Genomic DNA, 21824 nt, shown 5'->3' on the forward strand with positions numbered 1-21824 from the left:
CCTGCTGAAGCCCCCATAGCCCCGGCGGCCTCCCTCATACAGCTCAGGGTCAAAGCCTTTCCCCTGGGAAGGCCCAATGCAAGTCTTGCTCCAGCTGCTTCTGTGCTCTAAGGCATCCAGCTGCTTCCGCAGGGCTGCAGGATCCCGGCAGTGGTCACAGCCCTTGGTGCAGGCAGGGCGTGCATCCCCGAAGTACTTGGCAATGGCAGCATGGCGGCACCTGGCAGAGAGAGCACAGGCCAGTGTTCATTCGCCCACTCCCTAGACCCCATCTGAGGAGCTCTATGTGCTGGGCACCACACTCAATAGCTCATACACCTCCTCTTGTGCAAGCCTGGCAAGGCATCACTGAGTTGCCCATTTTACAGATGAGGACAATGAAGTGAAAGAGATTTCCCAAGGTCGTTTAACGTATGGGGGAATCCAGAGGAGCCAGGTCGTGACCCCCACCTCCCATTCTGTCTGGCTTCTCTATGGGGTTCCTCCTCTAGGTCCCAGCCCTCTGCTCTGTCCTCTGGCCGTGGGGTGCCCTGGGAACAGCTCCAGCTCCGGGTACAGATGCTGACTCTGCTGCTGAGGCTGCATCCTTAGGGAAAGGATCTGGCTTCCCAAAGCCTACACATCCTTGACTGGAAGATGCTGCAAGAGCACTGGCTCCACGGCCGAAGGGCAGTGTGTGGTGTCCAGCGCGCACATAGCAAGGGCTCTTCTGTGTACCCTTCACCCTTGCCCAGAGGTAAGGGAGGGAAGGACCAGCATGACATAGCCCTACCCCAGCCTTGGCACTCTACTCTGCTATCTCTTTGGGTTGTTTTGTTTTTTGTTTTTTTTTCTTTCCTGAGAGAGAGACAGTGTGAGCAGGGGAGGGGCAGAGAGAGGGAGACACACAATCTGAAGCAGGCTCCAGGCTCTGAGCTGTCAGCACAGAGCCCAACACGGGGCTCGAACCCATGAACCGTGAGATCATGGCCTGAGCCAAAGTCGGTTGCCCAACCGACTGAGCCACCCAGGCACCCCTGCCTTGCTATCTCTTGACGACCTCTTCCTTGCCCCAAGAAGAGGTGCCTGTGTCCCTAGCCTGGGGCCGGGGGACTGCCCGAGAGCAGAAATCAGCAGCACTGAGGGCTGGCATCGTACGCTAGTTGCTGGTGATGGCAATGGGAGACCAGCTTTGGCAGGAGTCTCATCGCATCACTCAGTGCCTCAACCCAGCCACGGGCCCCCTGCCAGGGTACAGACTCCAGCTGTCCTTCCTATGACTCCCAGGAGGGAGGCACAGTTGGTCCTTGGGACAGGTGCAGAGGCCTCCTGGGGGGGTGGTGCAGATATAATCAGGGCCTTTGCAAAGGGCCAGTCTTGCCACAGGAATGTAGCATGAGGTGGGAGAGCCCAAGAGATGGGCAGCAGAGGCAGGGCTGTCCAGGCGCCACGTCCTGGGTACAAGAATAGGTGGTGTCACCCTCTACCCAGAATGCCTCTCACTGTGAGCACTGCCTGGAACTGCAAAAAACACTGTGAGGAGTGGAGAGCCTGAGGGGCGTCTCCAGGAACGAGAGCTGACGTCACACAGGTCCTAGGCAGTGGGGTCTGGCTGCCCTGTTTAGAGAATGCAGCTCAGGACGCCACCAGGGGGCACTGTTCCTGCCACTCCTAAAACCAACGGGCGACTCCTTCCACTGCTAGTCGGTACATCTGCACAGTGGCCGCCTGTCCAGCCTCTGGGAGTCTCCGGCGTCCAAGTGGTGTGGCTGCACGGTTGGCTTCCTTCCCCCAACCCTCCCTCAAGCCCGGACTCACTGGGGTTTTGTGCTCACACTCAAAGGGCTCCATTGAGAGCTCACAGATGCAGGCTGGGGTCGGCTCCTGTCCTGCTCCGGGCACAGCCTGGTCTGCTGGGGTGGCGCAACCAACCAAATGTCAAAGGGCCCTGCCAGCCACTGAGCTCTGGAGCCCAACCCTGACGGCCAGGGCCAGGAGTGCAGAGACGGCCCCAGCAGGCACCCTTTGGAAAGAGATAGGCGGTGTCCTCCCTCCTCCTGGGGTGGAGGAGCAGCAGCAGGCACTTCCCCGGCAGGCAAGCAGGCCCCACAGGCAAGCAGGCCACTCTCAGGTCACCCCTAAGTTCCTCCCCAAGGGCCTGGCCTCGTGGGTGGTCCGGCAGCTCCCCCACTATTTACTTCCTAGGAGGGGCCAGAGGGTGGGACCAGCCCGGGAGTCTCCAGAAAGACAGGTTGGCTGGTCAGGCGGATGGGCTCTAATCCTTCCAGAGGGTGGGGAGGGAGCCAGAGAGCCTGAGTGCTGCCGGGCATCCCTCCCTCCGCACCCCACTGCTCAGGTGGAGCCTCCCAGAGGGCATCTTTGCCAGGGAAAAAGAGAGCTGACCTCTGTTATCAGCTCCCCGCCCAGGCCCAGCCCACCATGGCTTAGCACACACCCGCCAGGAGGGACAGGAGAGGAAGAGGAGGCACAGAAGGGACTGGGGCTCGCCCTTGCAGACCTCCCAGGGGCGGGGCCACCTGCACAAGAGTCTGAAGCCACCCTCTGAGGTCCCAGCAGGGATTCACTCGACTGGGCAGGGACAGCGGTGGCACTGGCTCCCCAGCTTCGGTGGCCGCCCCTTGTAATTTGACACTTGGATCTCCAGGACGACCAACAACAGAAAAGCGGAGGCCGAGACAGCAGCTGGCTGTCAGCAGCCAGGAGCTCCTCTGGCTCTGAGGAAGGCGCCCAGCAGTGGGGCAGGAAAGAGGCATCCGAGAAGGAAGGAAGAGGTGGTGGCCGGGCGAGGCCGGGCGAGGGAGGCTGCCGGGCTCCCCAGCATCCGCAGTTGCCCCTCAACCCGACACCTGAGTTCCCAGGTGAGTGGGGCCTGCCACAGACGATGGGTGAGGGGGCCAGCCAGGGTCTCCTGCCCCAAGGGTGGAGAGCCACAATCTACCACGAACACAGGGGCTGTGGGGGTGCACTTGGTCAGTCTCCGGCCAGCCTCGTTTCAATCTGGGCTCTCCCTTCTTCTGCTGGGACCCAGCACTCGGGGGACACAGGCTGAGGCTGCAGCTCTCTGCTCCGAGTGCTTTCCTCCCTGCTTGCTGAGCAGGCAGAGGGGCCCCGAGCGCCTGCTTACTCTGCAAGTTAGTTTAAGCTTTTTCTATTCAGGGGGCTTAAACAAGGGATTTGGTCATCCTGGCTTGGAGAGAACGGCTGCTGGCCCTCGGAGCCTCCCTTCTGCCCAGGATCAATGCAGAACCCTCTGTCCCTGCTTTCTCCCAGTGGAGGCGGCTCAGGGCAGGGTCTTCCCGCCACTTCGTGCCCCTCAGGATGTGGCAGGACCCACAGCAGCAGCTCTGCCCGTCTGTGTCCTGCATCAGAGTGGCAGCTGCCACCTTGAGAGGGGCCTGGCCCGCTCACTGCCAGGTGTTCCTAGCTCAGAGCTAAGCCCAGGTCCTCCTCCCTGGGCCCATTCAGAATCCCACGAGCCCCACATCTCTCTGAATGCTGTGCCAGAAGCATGAGGGCCTGGCTCCGACCCCAAGGTGGGGTGGGGGAGACGGCGATGGTGAAGCTGAGGCTGAGGCCAGTGAAGGACACAGCAATGGAATGCTGACCCCAGCATAGCTCCCCAGCAGCCCTGGGAGCAGCCCCCTTGGGCAGGGCCCCATGAACCGAGGCTGCTTGCTCCTCCTGCCTCCTTGTCCTCACACTAGGGCTAAAGTCTCCCTTCCCCGCCCCTCAGATGTTTCCCCCAAAGCAAACAGGCTAGTATCTACTAGGAAAGAAAAACAACAATCCAGGGAAAAGTGGAAACCAAGAATCAGTCCAAGTGTTCTTGGCTCAGCAGAGTCTGTGAGATTTGGCCTGAGTCGGTGGCTGGAGAGGCTAATACCCTGCCAAGATGGCCCTGCATGGCAGAGAGGGGACGGCACTGGCAGTGCTGGAGGCAGCGGACAGGGCTGGGTAAGGGATGCGCACAGTGGCGAGCCAGGGCTACCCCTGCTGGCTCTGATCTGTACGACAGCCCAGGCGGGCGGGGATCAGAGTGCCTGCGGCCACAAGGACATACGTGGATGGGGTCCCCTGAACCCAGGCCCTGAGCTGGAACGGAAGGGCGATACCTCGCTTCTGGGGGCTGCGGGAGCCATCGCTAGCAGAAGCAAGTGTCTCCTCCAGTCCTGGAAAGCAGGACTGCTCTGGGCTCAAGCATCTGCTCTCCACAGCAACTTGGAGCCAAGGCAGAAAAGGGTGTCATCTGAAGGCTTGATGCAGCCAATGCCCAGTGGACATCTCTGCCTTGCTGGTCACAGTCCCCTGGACCCTGAAAATCTGCCACAACCATCAGTTTGCCTCATGATAGCTGTTTCTCAAACAAAACAATGCCCTGTGGGGCAAGGGTGGCTGCAACCCTCTGTGACAAAATGATGGCGGCAGAGCAAGAAGCCCTTGGGGCCCTGGGCCACCAACACACCACTTATCAGTCACAAACACACCCGCCTGCTGCCTGTTCTCTTCCACAAGGGGCCTCTGGAGTTGAAGTATCAGTTCTGCAAGGAGGAAACAGGGAAGCTTCAGTACCAAGTGGCAGTTGTCTAGCCTGCAGGCCGCAAGCTGTCAAAAGGTTCCCTGTGCCAGGAGAAGCCACACAAATGTTTTCTGGTACCTCCAGCTCCGCGAGCCTTCATCTCTGCCTGGCTCACTTTCCCCCTCCATTGGCTGCCATTCCAGCCACAGAGCACCCTCCATGGGCTCCAGGAGGGGCCATGCAGGCAGCCGAGGCTGCTTCCCCTTTCTGGGGCCGTGGGAAGCCACTTGCTTGGCTGCCTCTGACCAAAGCGCTCCAGAGCACAGGGCCGGGAGGGATTAGGATTTCCCTGATTCACGGGCAGGAAGTACAGTTTTGGAAAGAGTCTGGAGGAGTGGGATAGACCAGGAAGGTATCTATAGTATCAGTATACACAGACTGATACGTACAATTATGTACCCACTCTAGGCTTCCCAGCCTTCCTCCCTCCAAACCTGGGAACTTAAAAGGGGTAAGAGGCAGCCAGCCTCAGGGCACCCCCTTTCCCCAGGCCACAGTTGGCACTTACTCCCTACAGGGCGATGGCCAAGGAGCATGCCACAAGGTCACCTGACGACTGCTGGTTATATTGGGCACCAGGCGTCAGGCACCCCCTGGGCCTCGCTTTAAATAGCCCACTGGGAAGAGCGCCTGGGACCTGCTGGAATGTGCCTCCTCCCTCTTAGGAACACGAGGCCCCTCGAGCTCCCAGGGTCCCCACGAAGGCTTCTACTCGAGCCCAAGCTGGAAATGGCAAAATAGCAACTGAAAAACAAAGGGCGTTCCCCTCAGCCTTTGGGGCAGAACGTCAGTGTCCAGTGGCTCCATTCCAGTTCACAGACAGACGCAATCAGTGGGCAGCCCTGGCTGAGACCCTAGGACCGTCACAGCTTGCCAATTCCGCTCACCAGAGGGGCCCTGGGCGCAGGGGCATGACGCCGTCCGCCCACAGCCACACAGACTGCCACCGCAGGACCGGTACTCCCACTGGAGCAGGGCCCGGGGCCCCTGGGTATGACTGCAGCATCCTGACTACATAACACCCAGAGGATGGCCAACTTTAGAGCCGACGCTTCTGATCAGCAAAGCCCACCTTTCCCGTACAGCAGGGCAACCTCGGCTCCACCTGCCTCCTCCCTGCTCTGGAGATCACACCCCTCAGACCAACGGGATCTCCACACCACTTCTCGCTCACAAGTGGAAGCCTTCCTTCCATAAGCCCTCCCCGGGTCTTTCGATGTGGAAGCACAAGTGACAAAGCTCCCCTTGCCCGGCTGGCCTCCGCCTGCTTCCTCTTTCAAGGAGCCTCTGCTGGCTACATTCGGCAATGCAGGTACGGGGCCAAACAGGCTGAAAAAGCCAGACCAAGTGTAGACGGAGAGGAGAAGAGGAGCCCAACTCCTGAGCCCTGTGCAGACTCTCCCCCAGGGCCTTGGCTGGCACTTCTGTTCCCTCCTCCAGGAATGCGGCAGAATATGCTTCTGGAAACAGGGAAGTGGACGCGCAGAGGCTCTAGAATGAGAGGGGGCCACTGTCCTTGCACAAGCCAGCTTCATCGGTCAAGGAAGGGGGGCGCTGTTCAGTGTGACCAGAGAAGAGGGGCCCTGTGCTTGGGAAGGAGTTTGGTGAACCTGAGACAGACATGTGCCATCTGTCCCTTTGGTGACAAATCACATGTGGTTCCCAAAATACAGGTGTGGCCCTGGCCTCGTTGAGTGAGGTGCCTGAATAAAGACAGTGCCCCGGACTCGTGAGTGTGGAATGGAGCTGATGGTGCAGAGCACACCTGCGTCCCTGCACCAGGCCCACCGCGTGGCCGGGGTCCTCAGAAGGCTGCTCTGTGGGCTGACTTAACCCTGCCAGCCACAGAGCAGGCTGCCTGAGACCAGCCTCCGCCAAGAGACAGCATGAGGAAGCAGGGGGAGCCTGGCTGGGGCTGCGTCCTGCTGTGTGGCCTCAGAGGAATCACTCTCCTGGCTGCGCCCCACGTGGAAAGGGAGGCAGGGATGAATGACCAATGGATTCTAGGGTCTCTTGCCTCTTTGTACACCTGAAAACTGGGATCTTGATCTCTTCTGCAGAAACGTGCTGACCCTAGGGTGGGGCAGGAAAGAAGACAGGAGGCTCTAACAGGAGCCTCCCACTTCTGACAGGAAGCCCTCTAATCTTCCATGGACCCATCATCTGCTTGCCACCCCCAACATCGCTTCGAACACAGCTCCTGTCTCCAGCATCCCCCACTTCCTTTACCTCACACACCACAAACGTCCTGGGAATGAAGGACACAGAAAGAACTCCCCAGGTCTCTGATAGTGTACAGGGTGCGGGTGTGACTGTCCCCAAAGGCTTCCTGTGGTGGCTAGATGCCACCCAGAGGGGAAGCCCGCACACTGGGCACCAACGTGTGCCGGGATCTGTGCTTCCTGACACTGCGCTTCCAGGTGTCAATCCTCCAACAGCCTCGGAAGATGGCTATAACATTTTATGTAAAATGAGGAAAAGAAACCGACTCGGAGAGACAAAGTGACGCATCCTGTTCATGAAAGGGGAAAGGAGCAGGCAGCATTCAAACCTAGGACCACCTAATGTTTCACTGGGTGGAGGCGACCTTGAGGAGGAGGAGATACAGGAGGTACATGCCAGCTGCCATCCAGGTCCGGAAGGACTGTGAGGCAGAAGGGAGGTGGAGGCAGAAGCATCCTATGTGACCACAGCCAGGACCAATGAGGTCAGGAGGAGGGCTGCTCCAAGGAGGAACATGGCAGGCTGCCATAGTGCGTGCGACCCCCCGTCTCACCCAGAGGTGCTCAAGCAAAGGCTGCACGCTGGGAGCCAGGTACAGGGTTGGGGGTCCAAGCAGATGACCTTCAAGGCAGTTCTGAGACAGCCATCCTGTGGCGACAGTACCAGGAGTGACCGGCTTCCAGGACTGCAGTCGTCTGGGGAGAACCTGCCTGGCTGACACCCAGGACAAGGCGGCAATAACTGGATCCTGAGGTCTGGCACAAGCCCTTGGCCACCTGTTACCTTCCCTTAGATTAGAGCTGCCTTGGTGAACAAGGTCAGGCTGGGTTGGCACCAGGCTGTCCCTCCCTGGTTCATCCCTGAAGAGGCACAGGGGAGGCAGAACAGCTGATGTACAGCTGGCCCAACTCACAGACTCAGCCTGGATCTTCACCTTCAGTCTATCGGGCACCCTTGGACAAGAAGAGGCTCTCGGTCACGGACCTGAAAGGCTGAGTTGCTACATCTGGGGCAAGGGTCGGGGCACAGGGAACTCTCCTGGTCAGGCCAGAGGAACAGGTCTGAGCCAGCAGAGGAGAGGCTGGTAAACCAGCCATGGGACACTCGATCCCGTCCCGAGAGGCCCCCTTGGGGGAAAAGTACGGGGACACAGCATCTTCTCTGCCTCTTCGGAGAACACCATATGAGTAAAGAAACTGACCTGGTGAGAGAGGTGGAGGGCCCTGGAGGGGCTCAGACCACTGCCCCCAGTTAGTTCTCACCCAGCTGACCCCAGCAAGGAGCCGCCATGTGACCACTCAAGGAAAAACCTCTTCCTTCTGCCCCAAATACTTCTGCCCCAAATATGATGAAAGACAAGAGCACGAGGCTGGAATCCTAAAGCCTGGTCTCCCCACTGGAAACCCAGGGGAGGCACCAAAGTCCTGAAGGACCCAGGGGTCACCAGGGGAGCTGTGCCAGCCCAAGGAGCCCAGCAAAACCAGAAGTTCTGCCCGAGACAAAGGAATAGAACAGTGAAGTCATTCCACCCCAAGGTCAGAAACCTTGGCCAACCGTGGTCGGCTGGCAGACCTCTCCTGTGTCTGGCAGTGCCAAACAGCCCCCAGCGGCAGGGCCTCAGGCTCCCTGCCATCACCAGCCTCCCTCAGCCCTGGTGGAGCCAGCTGGGTGGGGACTGAGGGCCATCGCTGGGCGGAGGGCCCTGATGGCTCCTGATGGCTCCCACCCCCGTCATGAGCCACCAGGGGTAAAAGGGTGAGACCTGACTAACTCGTTCTGTGGGCTGCAGGTGGGTGGGGACTCCCGGCCTGTCTCTGCTCAGTGAGGCCTGGCAGGAGCCCGGCAGGAGCCCGATGCACCATGGCAGCCGCCAGCTTCGTGCAGGAGATGCGCTCCATGGGCGAGAAGCTGCTGCACAAGCTGCAGAAGCTGCCCCAGGCCGAGCCTGTGGAGATTGCGGCCTTCTCCGTCATCCTCCTTTTTACAGGTAAGCCAGGGCCCTCACGTTCTCCCCAGCACCCCTGGTTCTTCCTGGCATCTGGGAAAGGTGAGACCGTGGTACTGGCCAGAGGGCTGGCCGAGGTGGCTGGGTGTCCCCCTGACACAGGAGAGGGCAGATGTTCCTGGGGGAAAGCTGGAGGATTTCCCTAATCCTTGACAAGCTGCTGATGGGGTGGTGCTGGAACCAGGGCCCGGAGGCAGCCCCGAAGCCTACTCAGGGGTGAAGGGAGAGCAGCTCGGGGCAGCGGAGGCGGCAGGCATGACAGGGAGGTCAGCGCCCGGTGGCGGCATGGGGACAGTCGGACACCTCTTGCCGGACTCAAGTATTTCTGACCAAGCCAGATCTTTGGGCAAAGGTCCTTCTGGCACACCTCTGGGGGGTGGGGGTGGGGTTTCTTAGAAGGAGAGCATGTGTTCTTTCTCCCCCCTGCATGAGCTGCCCGTGCTCTCTGCTTCTCTCTCCTAATCCCCCAGCCACCGTGCTGCTGTTGCTGCTGATTGCCTGCTGCTGCTGCTGCAGGGACTGCTGCTGCCCTGAGCGCAGAGGCAGGAAGGTCCAAGTGCGGCCCATGAGCCCCCCGTGAGGGGCAGAGACGAGAAGGAGAAGCTGGAGAGGAGGCTGTCAAAGCCATGATCCCACGTGCTGGCCTGGCCCCAGCCCTGGCCCTGCCCAGGAACCCGACACCTGCAGCCTTATTAAGGAAACAAGGGCTTGGTACGGCTACCAACTCTCACCTGCCAGTGACTACCGGGTGCCGAGGAGGAGTCAGCTGCTTAAAACCCGGGGATTCTTTCCCAACCTGCACTTTCTAACAAAACACACAAGTGGGGGCCCCATACTTGGAGGGAGAACAGCCTGCAGTGGTGGGGAGCCGGCCCAGAGGAGCAGGCCAAACAGAGGGGCTCTGTGCAACAGCTGCTGGACCCCGAGCTTCCCACCAGAGGGGAGCACGTCAGTATTCTATTCTGCTATTTGCCCATTTCTGTCTCAGTAAAAGCTTTCTGGTTATGTGTTTCTGCAGCACCAGACTCGCTGGCCTGGGCTCTGTGCTTCTGAAGGGCAGGGTGCCAGAATTCCAGGGGTGTGGCTGGCGACTGTCCTTGCCAGGCCTCTGTTCTCCCCATGCCCACGAACGCTGGAAAAATACAGGCAGGAACGCCATGCAAGAGGGAACCAGCGGAAGGAGAGGGTGAAACTGCCGTTAGCACCAGCTGCTACCAAGCTCTGGCTCCGGGTGCCCCCTCTACAGTGACGGGGCAGCGTCTGCCCAGGTGCCAGGCTCAGGAACGCCACCCAGAAGCTTCGGTTGCCATTTACTTTAGGCTGCACACCCCACACCGGCAGGCTCAGGCTACCGGGTCTTCCCAAACTTCTGGAGTAACAGAAGAGACATCAGGCCCTTACTGCTTTGCCCATAACCTGCATCTCAGCCCCTCTGTCTTTTTCCCCCCGTTGTGTCCCAGGCTGTCTGGCCCCAAATCCTCACCCTGCCATTCACCAGCTGTGTGAACACTCGACCTCCTGGAGCCGTGTGTTTCCTTCCCTGTGGGATGCGGCTAATCCCGGCATCTGCCCCCTGGGGTGAGCTTGTGAGGATAAACTAAGGTGACCAATAGTGAGTGCTTGGCACGCGCTGGGCATATCCTAGTCATTATCTGCCCCTCTAAACAAGAGTGAAGTGGACCCATTTTAAGCACTGGCCCTGCTGCAATACAATACCACCCTCCCTCCCTCCCTCCAGTTTACTTCCTCTTCCAGAGAACTTCCCAGGTGGAGCTACTAACCCAGGAATGAGGATAGGGAGGCAGAAAGCTCCCGTGGTACCTCCTGCTCCTTCCCCGCTGTCCTCCAGAGCCGCAGAGACATCTGCATTTTTTACATGCCTCCGTCATCTTGCCCTGCCAGCCTGGGCTTTGGCTGCCTAGGGGCACAGCCCTGTCTACCGGAAAACCAGGGAGTGGAGGGAAGGGATGCCAGGCTCTGCCCCTGCCCCTCCCCACATCTCCAGCTGGCAGGCAGGTGGGAGAAACTTGCTGGCTGGTTTCACTTCCTGGTGTCCACTGACTTGTCTGACGGGTTTGGTTTAGGTTGAAGAAGCAGAGAGGAAGTCCTTCCATACGAAAGAAATGAAACTCAAGAACTGGCTGTGTCCTCCACCCCACACCACCCTACAAGAAGGGGATTCAGAATAACAATGATACCAGTGATAATGGTGATGATGAAGGTGGTAGTGATGATTGAGTAGAAACTTACTGATGGCTTCTGCATGCTCAGCCACCACCTAAAGTGTTTTGACGCAGGTGATTTTGTGTAATCACAACCGCCTCAATGCCAGAGATACCATCCTTATCCCCATTTTAGAGATGTGGAAATTGAGCCTTAGCAACAATATGCAACTTGCCTAAGTTCAACCAGCTAAAAATGGCAGAGCCAGCCTCTGGGCCCAGCCCAGCACAGCCCACCCCACTGCAGAGTTGCAGAGCCCTTGCTCGCCACACTCAAGGCCCTGAGGCCACCCAGCTGCAGTACAGATAAGATCCCATTATCCTCCATCAATCAGTCCTAGATCCCACGCCTTAAAGCGTGTTAAAATCATCTCCCCGTGAGTGGGTAGAGCCCAAGAGGTAAGAGCTAGGGTGGGGCCCAACTAGGTCTCCCTCCCAGAAGGAAAACAGGGAAGCTGGGAGGGACCAGATGGGAAACCACTGCCCTTTTCAGTCCAGGCACTGACAGCCGGAAGGCCCGGAGAAGCCCTCGGTTCAGGCGGTATTCTGACAGTGGGGCAGCCCAATTCCCACGTGGCTTTCCCTTAAGCAAGTTTTCATCGGTTCCAAGAATGTCCCATCCTGAGGGTGGCCGGGGCCGTGCTTCTTTGCTAGAAGAGATTCTGGCTGCCAAGAGGTGGGGACGATGGGCCATTTCTTTTGAATTTTCCTCCTCCGAACTGCTGAGTCCAAATAAGATGGCTCGCAAGAGGCAGCAAACTGGCTCCCCACAGGAGTGCTGGGCAGGCTTCTGTCCCACTCAGCTCAACACATCAGAGCGGCAGCCTGGCACACCCCCAGCCCAGGGCCTCTCGGGAAGAGAGGCATGGAGCAGAAGCAGCAATCCTCCCATTGTGGAAAAGGACAGACTGAGGCACAGCCATGGTGGCCGTGGAACGTGAGGCCAGTGGCTGGCTGAGCCCTGGAGAGCATCTGGCTATCACAGGTCTCCATTCCTGCCACCAGCCACCCTGGAACAGTCCTCCCTCGACGTCTGCCAACGCTCATTGCTACCCTGATTTCCAGCCTCTTCCGGCCTCCCCTGCCTCCGGCCTCTACTCCACAGCAGTCTCTCGGTTCCTCCAAAGGTTTACACTCGAGATCTGTGTATTTTACCATCTGGACATTCTGCCTTATCAGAAACCACAGAACCACTGGGGCAAGAATCTCATTAGCAAAAACTGGCAGAGAGCACATAACACTCTTCTCCTAAATCTGTTTTCTCAAGCATTAACATTTGAGAGTGACCTACAATAAAAAATCTTCAGGACATACTTGCTCGTGGGTAACACAAATTCCAGGCCACACAAAATGAAGGACAAATTAATTTTGTTCTTAAAGGTTCCTTACCCTCCTCGGGACCCACTGCCTGACATGAAACATTGTCCCCCGATCCTACCTCTTACATAGTTTTCACATCATAACCTAAACCTCACTCCTTACAGGGTTCCCCTCAGCCCCCAGCTTAGGCAATGCCACATATACTAACAGCGCCCTCCACCTCTTCCTATACCGCACCCTTTGTGATATTCGTTTCTGCAGAATCTGATCAGGGCCAGCAATCAACTGAAAGAGTTGGTTAAAGCAACTTTTGCGTACGTGACACATACATTCCCCACATATCTCACTTTAAATGGAAACACATACGTGCACATTCCGTGGCCAATCTTTTCAATGAAGGGCCAAGGTCTTTTCTCTGAGTGTGAGAGTTCCTAAATTGTCTACCTGCTAACTGTGGTTGCTGTAAAGCAGAACAAGAACTTAGACACCCACAAAGAAGTCGGAGTGTGAAATCCTGGCTTTTTACAAAACGTTTCCAGTTGTCTTGCCACATCTGTTTTGACAGAAATATTGAGTGATTCCAAAGTCATTCCAAAGCAGTCAAATAGGTGCTTCTAGAAACAACGCTCTCCCTCCACTCCCTCTGAGGTACAGCACAGAGCTTCAGAGCACAGACTCTGCAGCTGAGCCCAACAGCTGGGATGAAATCTGAACGTAGTTACTTCTTAGCTGTATGGCCTTGGGGACGTTGCTTAACCTCTGTGCCTGTTCCCCGACTGTAAAACTGGGGTTTTGACTCTTACTGTTGCTCCATTTCTTTATGTAACATTAAGTGCAAGCGTGTAATTCCAGTAACAAGTACAAATGCCACAAACAGGTTTGGGAACAAACTGCTGACTCCTAACAAGCATCCAACTTAACTGATGAAGGAAGTACATGGGTGTGGAGTGACCAGCCTGCTGGCTGGGGGCACTCAGCCGTCAAGGGCACGAGTCAGTAAGTTTTAAGGAGGGAAACTGGAAGCATCAGGTAAGCCCATGATAGGTAAGAAGGACTTTACTGAACTTGCTTGTTGTCTGTCTCCTCCAACACCAGCTGCACATTAGAATCACCAGGCAAGCTGTACACAGCCCAGAGTTCTGACCTGCCCGGACAGAAATAAGTAGGACTAGGCAGGGCCTGGGTACAGGTATTAGAAAAGCTCCCGGACGGGGCGCCTGGGTGGCTCAGTTGGTTAAGGGTCCAACTTCGGCTCAGGTCATGATCTCGCAGTCTGTGGATTCGAGCCCTGCATCAGGCTCTGTGCTGACAGCTCAGAGCCTGGAGCTTGTTTCAATTTCTGTGTCTCCCTCTCTCTCTGCCCCTCCCCCACCATGCTCTCTCTGTCTCAAAAATAAATAAACATTAAAAAAAAAATTTTTTTAAAAGAAAAAGAAAAAGAAAAGCTCCTGGACGATTCTAATGAGCAAAGCTGAGGGGGGCGCCTGGGTGGCTTAGTCGGATAAGCGTCCGACTTTCGCTTAGGTCATGATCTCGCTGTTCGTGGGTTCGAGCCCCACGTCGGGCTCTGTGCTGACTTCCAACTCAGAGCCTGGAGCCTGTTTCAGAGTCTGTGACTCCCTCTCTCTCTGATCCTCCCCTGCTCACACTGTCTCTCTCTCTCTCTCTCTCTCTCCTAGAAATAAATAAAAAAAAAAAAAAAAAAAAAAAAAAAAAAAAAAAAAAAAAAAAAAAAAAAAAAAAAGCTGAGGACCAATGTGCTAGAACGGAAACCTCGGCGGGCAGAGCCTGCCTCCCTTGGTCCACAACCGGCACATGGTACCTCCCGTAGTTCCTGGCCACACCAGGCATTTGAGGCCTATCTTTTAAGGAATAAATGGTGGCTACTAGGTTGCCATTCCCACCTTCTAGCTGCCCTATCACACCAGTGGGTAGAAACCAACGGGGAAGTTAAGCCTCCAGGACCCTGGGGCCTTAATGGTGGGAAACACCCCCACAAAGAAACTCGCTCCAGAAGGCACCAGCCAAAAGCCTGTTAATCATTCACCAGCACCCTAGCACCGCAGGGAGAAGCCTGTGTGCGGCTCCAGCACAGGACTTCCTGGACTCCTGGGCTTCCTGTGCCCTGGTGAGGGCCTCCCAGTCTACAGGTCAGCAGCTGGACAGAGAGGAGAGGCAGAACCCAGCCACAGGTAAGGTGGATGGGTGGCTTGAGGCAAAAGGTCCTGGATCCAGTCTCTTTCCCCACCCTACCCCAAACCTGACTTCTCTCACTGAGGACACCTGAATATACGTACCCTGAGCAACCCCCAAAACGACATCACAAAAGAACGGAACGCAGCTGAAGAGGTAAGTTTGGAAGGCAGAAGGGGAACACAGTTGCTAGGCAACAGGCCCTGGTCCACCTTTGTTCGCTCTGGTGACAGCAATGAGGTCTGGTCAGGGACACTTGGCAATACCAACACCTTTTCCTCCCAACAGTTGCTTGAGTCAGGGCGTGGCTCAGGCCCCCAGAGTGTGGGGCCTGAAGGATTACCTGGTCAGCCCGCTCTTAGGACACAGGAGTGTTAACAGCAGAATCAGGTAGTGACGCCTTCCTTCTTGCCATTTCTCCCTCCAACTGGCTACAGGCTCACAGCCTGCCAGCCTTAGCTGTTTCAAGATTAGCTGGTTCCGTTTCCACCTGCCTCCAAGGGAGTTTGCTGAGGCCTCAGCTGGAGTCAGTCCACCCCTCAACTCCTATGCTGATCTCTCAGAACGCTTCCCAAATGTTTGGTAACCGAGGCAAGGAACACAGGAAGGATCTGTCGTGCTGCATTTTAGATTCCAGTTGAGTAGATCTCAGGGACGGGAAAGCTCTGGTTCACACCGGGGCTGTTCAAAATACAGAGGCAGTCTCTGGGGAAGCCCCTACACTCAAGGCCTCTGTCCCCTCTTTTCTAGGTTCACATGGACAAACTGATGACAAAGAACATGTGGAATGAGGAGTTCTGGCAGAAACCCTGGGACCAGGGAGCCCTGGTAGTGATCTGTTTATTCGTTACCATGATCCTGTTTCTCATTGTGTTTGCCATCATATTTGGTTTTCTCCCTCCATTTGAGAAGATTGACCCGTGTGAAGAGTCGTGACCTGACTTTCTGGGGGCCAAGAAGGGGCCCACCTGTTAGACACTCTCGAAACACCATGTATCTTTTCTTCAAAGCCCTTTCAGAGTCTGCAATTATACATTTTTATTAATGTAATTAATAAATTTGTTAATATTATCTGATCAGTGCCTGTCTTCCCTGCTGGACTCAACACCATAAATGCAGGTGATGGGTCTCTTTCTGCTCACCATTTTGTACGCCCTGTATCCGACATGCCTCACGCAGAGTCCATTTCAAACAGTATTTGTTGGTTGAATGAATGAATGAGCAAACAAATGGGTGAACGGAAGGGTGCTGGGCTGTTGGCTCCCCCAGATCACAGCCCCCAGATGACAGAGCCCAACTCAACTGAGGCCTAAACACAAAGCTATTCTCTCTCAGACAAGGTACAGAGGCCTCTAAGCTGGAAGCTGCTTCAAACCTAATTACTGCTCCTTTCAGCACTAAACGGTACAGAGTGCGGTCACGAAGGAACAGATACACTTCACGGCCACAGTGCAGACAAACTAGGTGCGGGCGAAGCGAGGAAAACCACTGGATGCCCCACCTTGACCCCATTTGTACTGAGTATCTTTTCTGTTGGTCCCAGAGATGCCTGTGTACCCCAGACTCTACAACAGCATTTCTGTAGCAATGTACCTGCCTCTGCCAGAGCCACCACGCTGGCCTGCCCCTTGCCACCAGGTGCCCTCCCTTAGCAAACAGCTGCTTCAGCTTTAACCACAAACCAGGACTATTCTTAGAAAAGAAGCCAGTATGTGGTGGAAAAGGGGCTATACACCATTTATGCAATAAAGAAATGTTCCTTTTTACTCAAAGAGCAATTCCACATTCAGCCACACCAGCATTGGTTATGCCATCCCGGGAGGTGCTGGAATCTGGAACCCTCGCACGTGGCAAACGAGGTAGGAGAGATGAGGCGTGGTGTGGCAGGAGGCGTGCTGATGCCCAGACCCCCCTGAGGCCCTAAGGGGCCCCAGCTCCTGAGTGTGACACAGGAGATATAAAGGCAGAGTCCCCGGGGTGCCTCTCCTGCTGCCTGGTGGGCTACTGCGGCCCAGAGGGATATGGCTGAGCCTCCAACTCACCCCTGGAAAGCACCCAACAGGGTTCTTTCCAGCAGAAGGGACTCTGACAATTAGCAAGGACACGCGGCCCTTTCATTAGGAGTGCTTTCCTCAAGGAGCCCAAGACAACCTAACTTAACAACCCCCTGTACTAGTGCCTGAGGAGGACTCTGGTCGCAATGGCTGTGGGCAAGGGTGCCAACCACCTCTGCTGGGCCCGGCCGTGCCACAGAGGCCCAACAAGAGACTCAGTCCCGGAGCCCCCAACTCTTCGGTGAGTAGGAGGGGGTGGGAATCACAACACGTGGCCCAAGGAAGTACCTCTCTGGTTTCCGGAGGAGAGCCCCAAACATCTGCTAGATATGGGTTCTATGTACCTAATCAGCTCCATGCTTCAAGAATCTAGACTTGTAGAAACCAAGATGAGATACATGTATGAAATGTGCGTGTCGCTAAAACTCAGATACCAGGATTAGTGGTTATCTGTCCACTGTGAGCTTTGGGACCGTGACCTCACTGGGTCTTGGTCTGTTCATTTCTAAGCCTGAAGCAATCACTTCTGCCTCATCTACCTCACAGGATTTTCCAGCAAGGTCTGACCAAAGGGCTGCACACATGCAAAGGGCTCCCAGCTTGTCCAGAAACTGCCTGGGTGTCCCTCGTATCTAAGACCTGTCCTGCCACAACCAGTCTGTCACTGAGCGGCCATCAGGCTCTTTCATTCATCCACCACCAGCACATGCAAATAAAATACAGAAGTGGATTCCAAGTGTGTGGGCTGGCGTTACGATAGAAAAGCTGACTCCTATCCGAGCCTATTATCCTTCCTCAAGATATAAGCTGGGTCACGCGGCTCTGTGTGGGTCCGAGATAAGAGTGAATCCTACTCAGTGGTCCAGTGGCAAATGATGGCCACATGCTAATGGCGCAAAACCGGTCACATGATTCATGATGAGGTCACCCATGGATCAGCCACTCCAGAAGTGGGTGGAGTGGGATGGCTTAACCACCCAAAATAGTGTCTTCACGCTGCCAGTTTCTGGGGCCTTCCTGGGAAGGGTACTGATTTCCAGGTTGCCTGATGGGAAACGCCCCACACAGTCCGTCGCCTTCAGCGGGCAGAGGTGACTTTGTCGCCGAGAGCTGCCCTGCATTAGCTGGTTACCTAGTAGGTGCTGGGGGAGGAAAGAGCTCACTAACACACTGCTCCCCATATGAAACAAGTCACTCACCCCAATTCTTCACAGAAGGCCACCAGGGCATCAAAGGCCAAGATAGCAGCTTTATCAGATGCTTTGTTCCCTCGCTTTTCCTGGAGACAAGAAATGAACACTTAGCAAAAGTCTTATATAACTGAACTACCCTGCAGCCTAAAAAATGATGAGAGTGAAAAATATCAAATCCCAGGAAAAAAGTCACTTATAAAATGATGTCCCCAAACCTGACCATGCATCAGAATCACCTGGATAATTTATTTTTAAACGTTTATTTACTTTTGAGAGAGACAGAGACAGAGCACAAGCGAGGGAGGGTCAGAGAGAGAGGGGGAGACACAGAATCCAAAGCAGGCTCCGGGCTCTGAGCTGTTGGCACAGAGCCCGATATGGGGCTCAAACCCACAAGAACCATGAGATCATGACCTGAGAAGTTGGTCGATTAGCCACCCAGGTGCCCCTCACCTGGATAATTTTAAAAGACTGACCTGGGGGGGTGGGGCACCTGGGTGGCTCAGTTGGTTAAGCCTCTGACTTCGGCTCAGGTCATGATCTCACAGTTCATGGGTTCAAGGCCTGTGTCGGGCTCTGTGCTGACTGCCAGCTCAGAGCCCGGAGCCTATTTGAGATTCTGTATCTCCCTCTCTCTCTGACCCTCCCCTGCTCACACTGTCTCTCTTCTCTCTCTCTCAGAAATAAATAAAACATTTAAAAAAATTAAAAAAAAAAATAAAAGATTGACCTGGGGCCCACACCCAGACTACTGAATTGAACTTTTTGAAACTGGAGCCTTTGGGAGTTTATTTTCAAAAAGCTCCTCAGGTGATTCTCTGCAAAGAACCCAGAGACTGGCATTTGGAAAACACTGTGTAACATGATCCAAAGTTTTTAAAAGATTTTACTTTTAAGTAATCTCTGTACCCAAAGTAGGGCTCAAATTCACAACCCCAAGATCAAGAGTCATAAGCTCTACTGACCTAAGCCGGCCAGGCACCCCAATACAATGCAATTTAATAGGAAATTGAGTGGTAAATACATGCATGAGCGTGCATCCTTAGATTTAAAGGAACACACATATCTCTGTGTGTATGGAAGCCTGAATACTAGTGTTAGAAGTGATCTTTTTTTAACGTTTATTTATTTTTAGAGAGACAGAGCATGAGTAGGGGAGGGGGGAGAGAGAGACAGAATCTGAAGCAGGTTCCAGGCTGAGTTGTCAGCACAGACCCGAGCTCAAAGTCACGAACCGTGAGATCATAACCTGAGCCAAAGTCGGAGCCTTAACAAACTGAGCCACCCAGGCGCCCTGGTAGTGATCTGTTCTGAGTGCTGGAATTATGCATTATTTGCCTTTTTGTACCTATCTGTCAAAGTTTCCTTTCCAAATGTGAAAAATTTTCAAGTAACATAAAAAACCCAGAAAAGTAAAGAAAGTAAAAACAGACATGATATCTGAAATCTACTGACTTTCTGCTTCTGGAAGGTGAACGATCCCCACCTCCCAAATGCACACAAATACAGGTACTTCCTCTCCCATTCTGTCCATCTGTTTCTATCATACTTTCTTCTTAATTTTCCTTCTAGTGAGGAAATGACGGCAACACTGTTCAGAGCTGAACCATTTACATTTTCACATGTCCCATGTCACATATCCTTTCTTGGACAACTTTGTTCCCTGAAATTAATAGCTGTTTTGGTTTTTTGCTTCGATTTTAGTGTATTACTACTTCACCCCAAAATGTTGTGCTATAATGAAAACTTCATGTCAACAGGGTCAAAGATGGTAGGTTCCACTTTTAGTTTTAGAAACGTCCCCCCTGGAGCCCTTTTGTCCCCCCTGCTTTGACCTGAACTGCTGTCCCCAAAACCTGGCGCACAGCTGAGGCTGCCCTGCAGTGTCGTTCTAGGACATTCCTCTTGCCTTGCTGGGGTCAGATCTCTATCTCAACCTCTCCAATTACTGCCTCTGTGGTGGGGGACATCCCTCAGTAGCTTCTCCACAGGAGGGAGCTTCTTTTTTTTTTTTTTTAATGTTTTATTTATTTCTATGAGAGAGAGAGAGAGACAGCGTGAGCAGGGGAGGGTCAGAGAGAGAGAGGGAGTCACAGACTGAAACAGGCTCCAGGCTCTGAGCCGGCAGTCAGCACAGAGCCCGACGCGGGGCTCGAACCCACAACCACGAGATCATGACCTAAGAGAAAGTCGGATGCTTCACCGACTAAGCCACCCAGGCGCCCCTCCACAGGAGGGAGCTTCTTGAAAGCTTCTGTCTGAAAATGTCTTTTTCCCCCCTTAATGTCTAATTATGGTTTAGAAAAAATTGAGCGATTAACTTTTTCTGAAAACATATACTGACTGCGTGCAGACTGCAGTTATTTGGGGACGGGGGGCAGGTGCCGGTAAGTTAAACTATCCTATTTTCTATTCTGAAAATCGTATAAAGCCCCATTTCCCGTCTGATTACAGAGAGGCACGTGTCCAAAAGGGCTGAGAACACACACATACAACAAGAAAGACAGAAGCTGCAAAGCTAAGGGCATGCAACAGGCTCCAAGAGAAAGTCTCAGAAATACCCAAAGTGGCAAAAAGAAACCTGTGGCTGGAACCTGAAGTTCTTTTCAGTGATCTTTGCCTTTTGCTCCGTGTTTAAGGATGCCCACGGACTCGAGGGAATTGAGATGTCCCTTCTGGTCCACAGGCGCTTCTCCATGCAGCTACTCCACTGCCTCGCCTGGAACCCGGCTTCCCATCGTTGTCTGCAGCTCTCAGGTAATCTTCTTGCCTGGTGCCAGTCACTTCTTCGACAAAGCAAGCAAAAGCATTTCTGAGGACATCTTCTGGATCTGTGCCATTTAACTTTTCACCAAACACAGTCAGGAACATGGTGAAATTTATGGGCCTGGGACCCTCATTCATCACGGCGTCCAGATACTCATCAGTTGGATTTTTCCCCAGGGAGGCAAGCGTATTATGCAAATCTTCCTTGACAAGGAAACCATCTCTGTTCTGATCAATCATGTCGAAGGCCTCTTTGAATTCCTGAATCTGTGACTGGTCAAACATGGTGAACGTGTTGGATGTTGCACACCAGGGGCGCTTCTTGGTAGTCTTGGTGTTTGCCTTTCTGCTTGACATGGTGACAGTTAAATCCTTGTGTAGCCTTGAGAATCCAAGCACTTCTGTAAACCCCTTCGCTGCCATTATCAACACAGTTCTATTCCCAGAGGCCCTAGAAACAAACATTTCTGGCCTCTGCTTAGCAAGCCGGAAGTTGAAAATGTCTTTAACCTGCCTTCACACTAAACTGGCTTGCTGAGTAGGAAATTCTAGGTTGGAAATGGTTTACTTAGAATTGGAAGACACTGCCTCATTGTTTCTCATTTCTGGTATTATGATGGAGAAAATCAGTGCTGTTCTGGCCCCCAGTCCTCCAGATATCACCTCTCAGGAAGCTTTCTGATCTTCTCTTTGTCTCAAATGTTTTAACGATAAGTCTAGTGTGAGTTCCTATAACTCACTGTGTTAAGTTTTAAATAAACACCTTATACCAAATCACCTTACAAAATCTTTTCTTTGTCTAATCTGAATTTCAGATAAAAGGGACAAGTTAATCACGCCCCCTTTGGTCATGACAAAGTACCGTTCTTGGTCCATGCAAGGCCCCTTCCTTCCCAATCCCTACTTGTATTCACCTCCTCTCCCCATTGATTCATTTATTCATCTCTTCACAAAACATTTATTGTGCATTTACTATGTCCCCAGCCCTGACCTGGGCATTACAGATACACAGGAAACGAAAGGTCCCTGCTCTCATGGAACTTACATTTCAAAAGAGCAGATACAGAGTAAGCAAAGCTACAATGCCAAACAGTAATAAACGTATTTTACTTTAAGCAAGTGATTTTTTTTTATTTTTAATAATAATTTTAGCATTTTACTATTAAGTGTAATGTTTTTTAATTTTTAAAAAACTTTACTTAAATCTAACTTAACGTATGGCTTTAGTAGAATTTAGTGATTCATCACTTACACGTAACACCCAGTGCTCAT

The 21824-nt window shown here is 53.9% G+C and overlaps 3 protein-coding genes and 1 pseudogene across 4 annotated transcripts in view; 2 read left to right on the top strand and 2 right to left on the bottom strand.

Moving 5' to 3' along the window:
- The window catches only part of RECQL5 (RecQ like helicase 5), a 36721-nt gene that overhangs the window by 4290 nt on the left and 10607 nt on the right, over positions 1 to 21824 (bottom strand). For both annotated transcript variants that reach the window (XM_039226305.1, XM_039226306.1), the window contains 2 exons: positions 17793 to 17872; positions 2 to 220 (listed from right to left, as the gene is read on the bottom strand). In XM_039226305.1, the coding sequence (XP_039082236.1) occupies positions 2 to 220; positions 17793 to 17872 (299 nt within the window). The remainder of the gene's footprint in view (position 1; positions 221 to 17792; positions 17873 to 21824) is intronic.
- On the top strand, positions 2645 to 9813 carry SMIM5 (small integral membrane protein 5). Its single transcript, XM_039226308.1, has 3 exons — positions 2645 to 2858; positions 8589 to 8786; positions 9275 to 9813. The coding sequence occupies exons 2-3, from the start codon at positions 8660 to 8662 to the stop codon at positions 9382 to 9384; spliced, it is 237 nt and encodes a 78-aa protein (XP_039082239.1). The 5' UTR covers positions 2645 to 2858; positions 8589 to 8659; the 3' UTR covers positions 9385 to 9813.
- SMIM6 (small integral membrane protein 6) lies at positions 14098 to 15610 on the top strand. The gene is made up of 2 exons (XM_039226307.1): positions 14098 to 14929; positions 15290 to 15610. The coding sequence occupies exon 2, from the start codon at positions 15296 to 15298 to the stop codon at positions 15473 to 15475; it is 180 nt and encodes a 59-aa protein (XP_039082238.1). The 5' UTR covers positions 14098 to 14929; positions 15290 to 15295; the 3' UTR covers positions 15476 to 15610.
- On the bottom strand, positions 20393 to 20918 carry LOC120228248 (annotated as a pseudogene).

This window comes from Hyaena hyaena, unplaced genomic scaffold, assembly GCF_003009895.1.
Source record: "Hyaena hyaena isolate Hyena2069 unplaced genomic scaffold, ASM300989v1 scaffold_21, whole genome shotgun sequence".
NCBI lineage: Eukaryota > Metazoa > Chordata > Mammalia > Carnivora > Hyaenidae > Hyaena > Hyaena hyaena.

Excerpts from the sequence above, each read along its gene's own strand:
- SMIM5 (XM_039226308.1), top strand. The coding sequence starts at position 8,660 with ATGGCAGCCGCCAGCTTCGTGCAGGAGATGCGCTCCATGGGCGAGAAG. Across the intron at positions 8,787-9,274 it reads CGTCATCCTCCTTTTTACAG|CCACCGTGCTGCTGTTGCTG; the intron begins GTAAGCCAGGGC and ends CTAATCCCCCAG.
- SMIM6 (XM_039226307.1), top strand. The coding sequence starts at position 15,296 with ATGGACAAACTGATGACAAAGAACATGTGGAATGAGGAGTTCTGGCAG.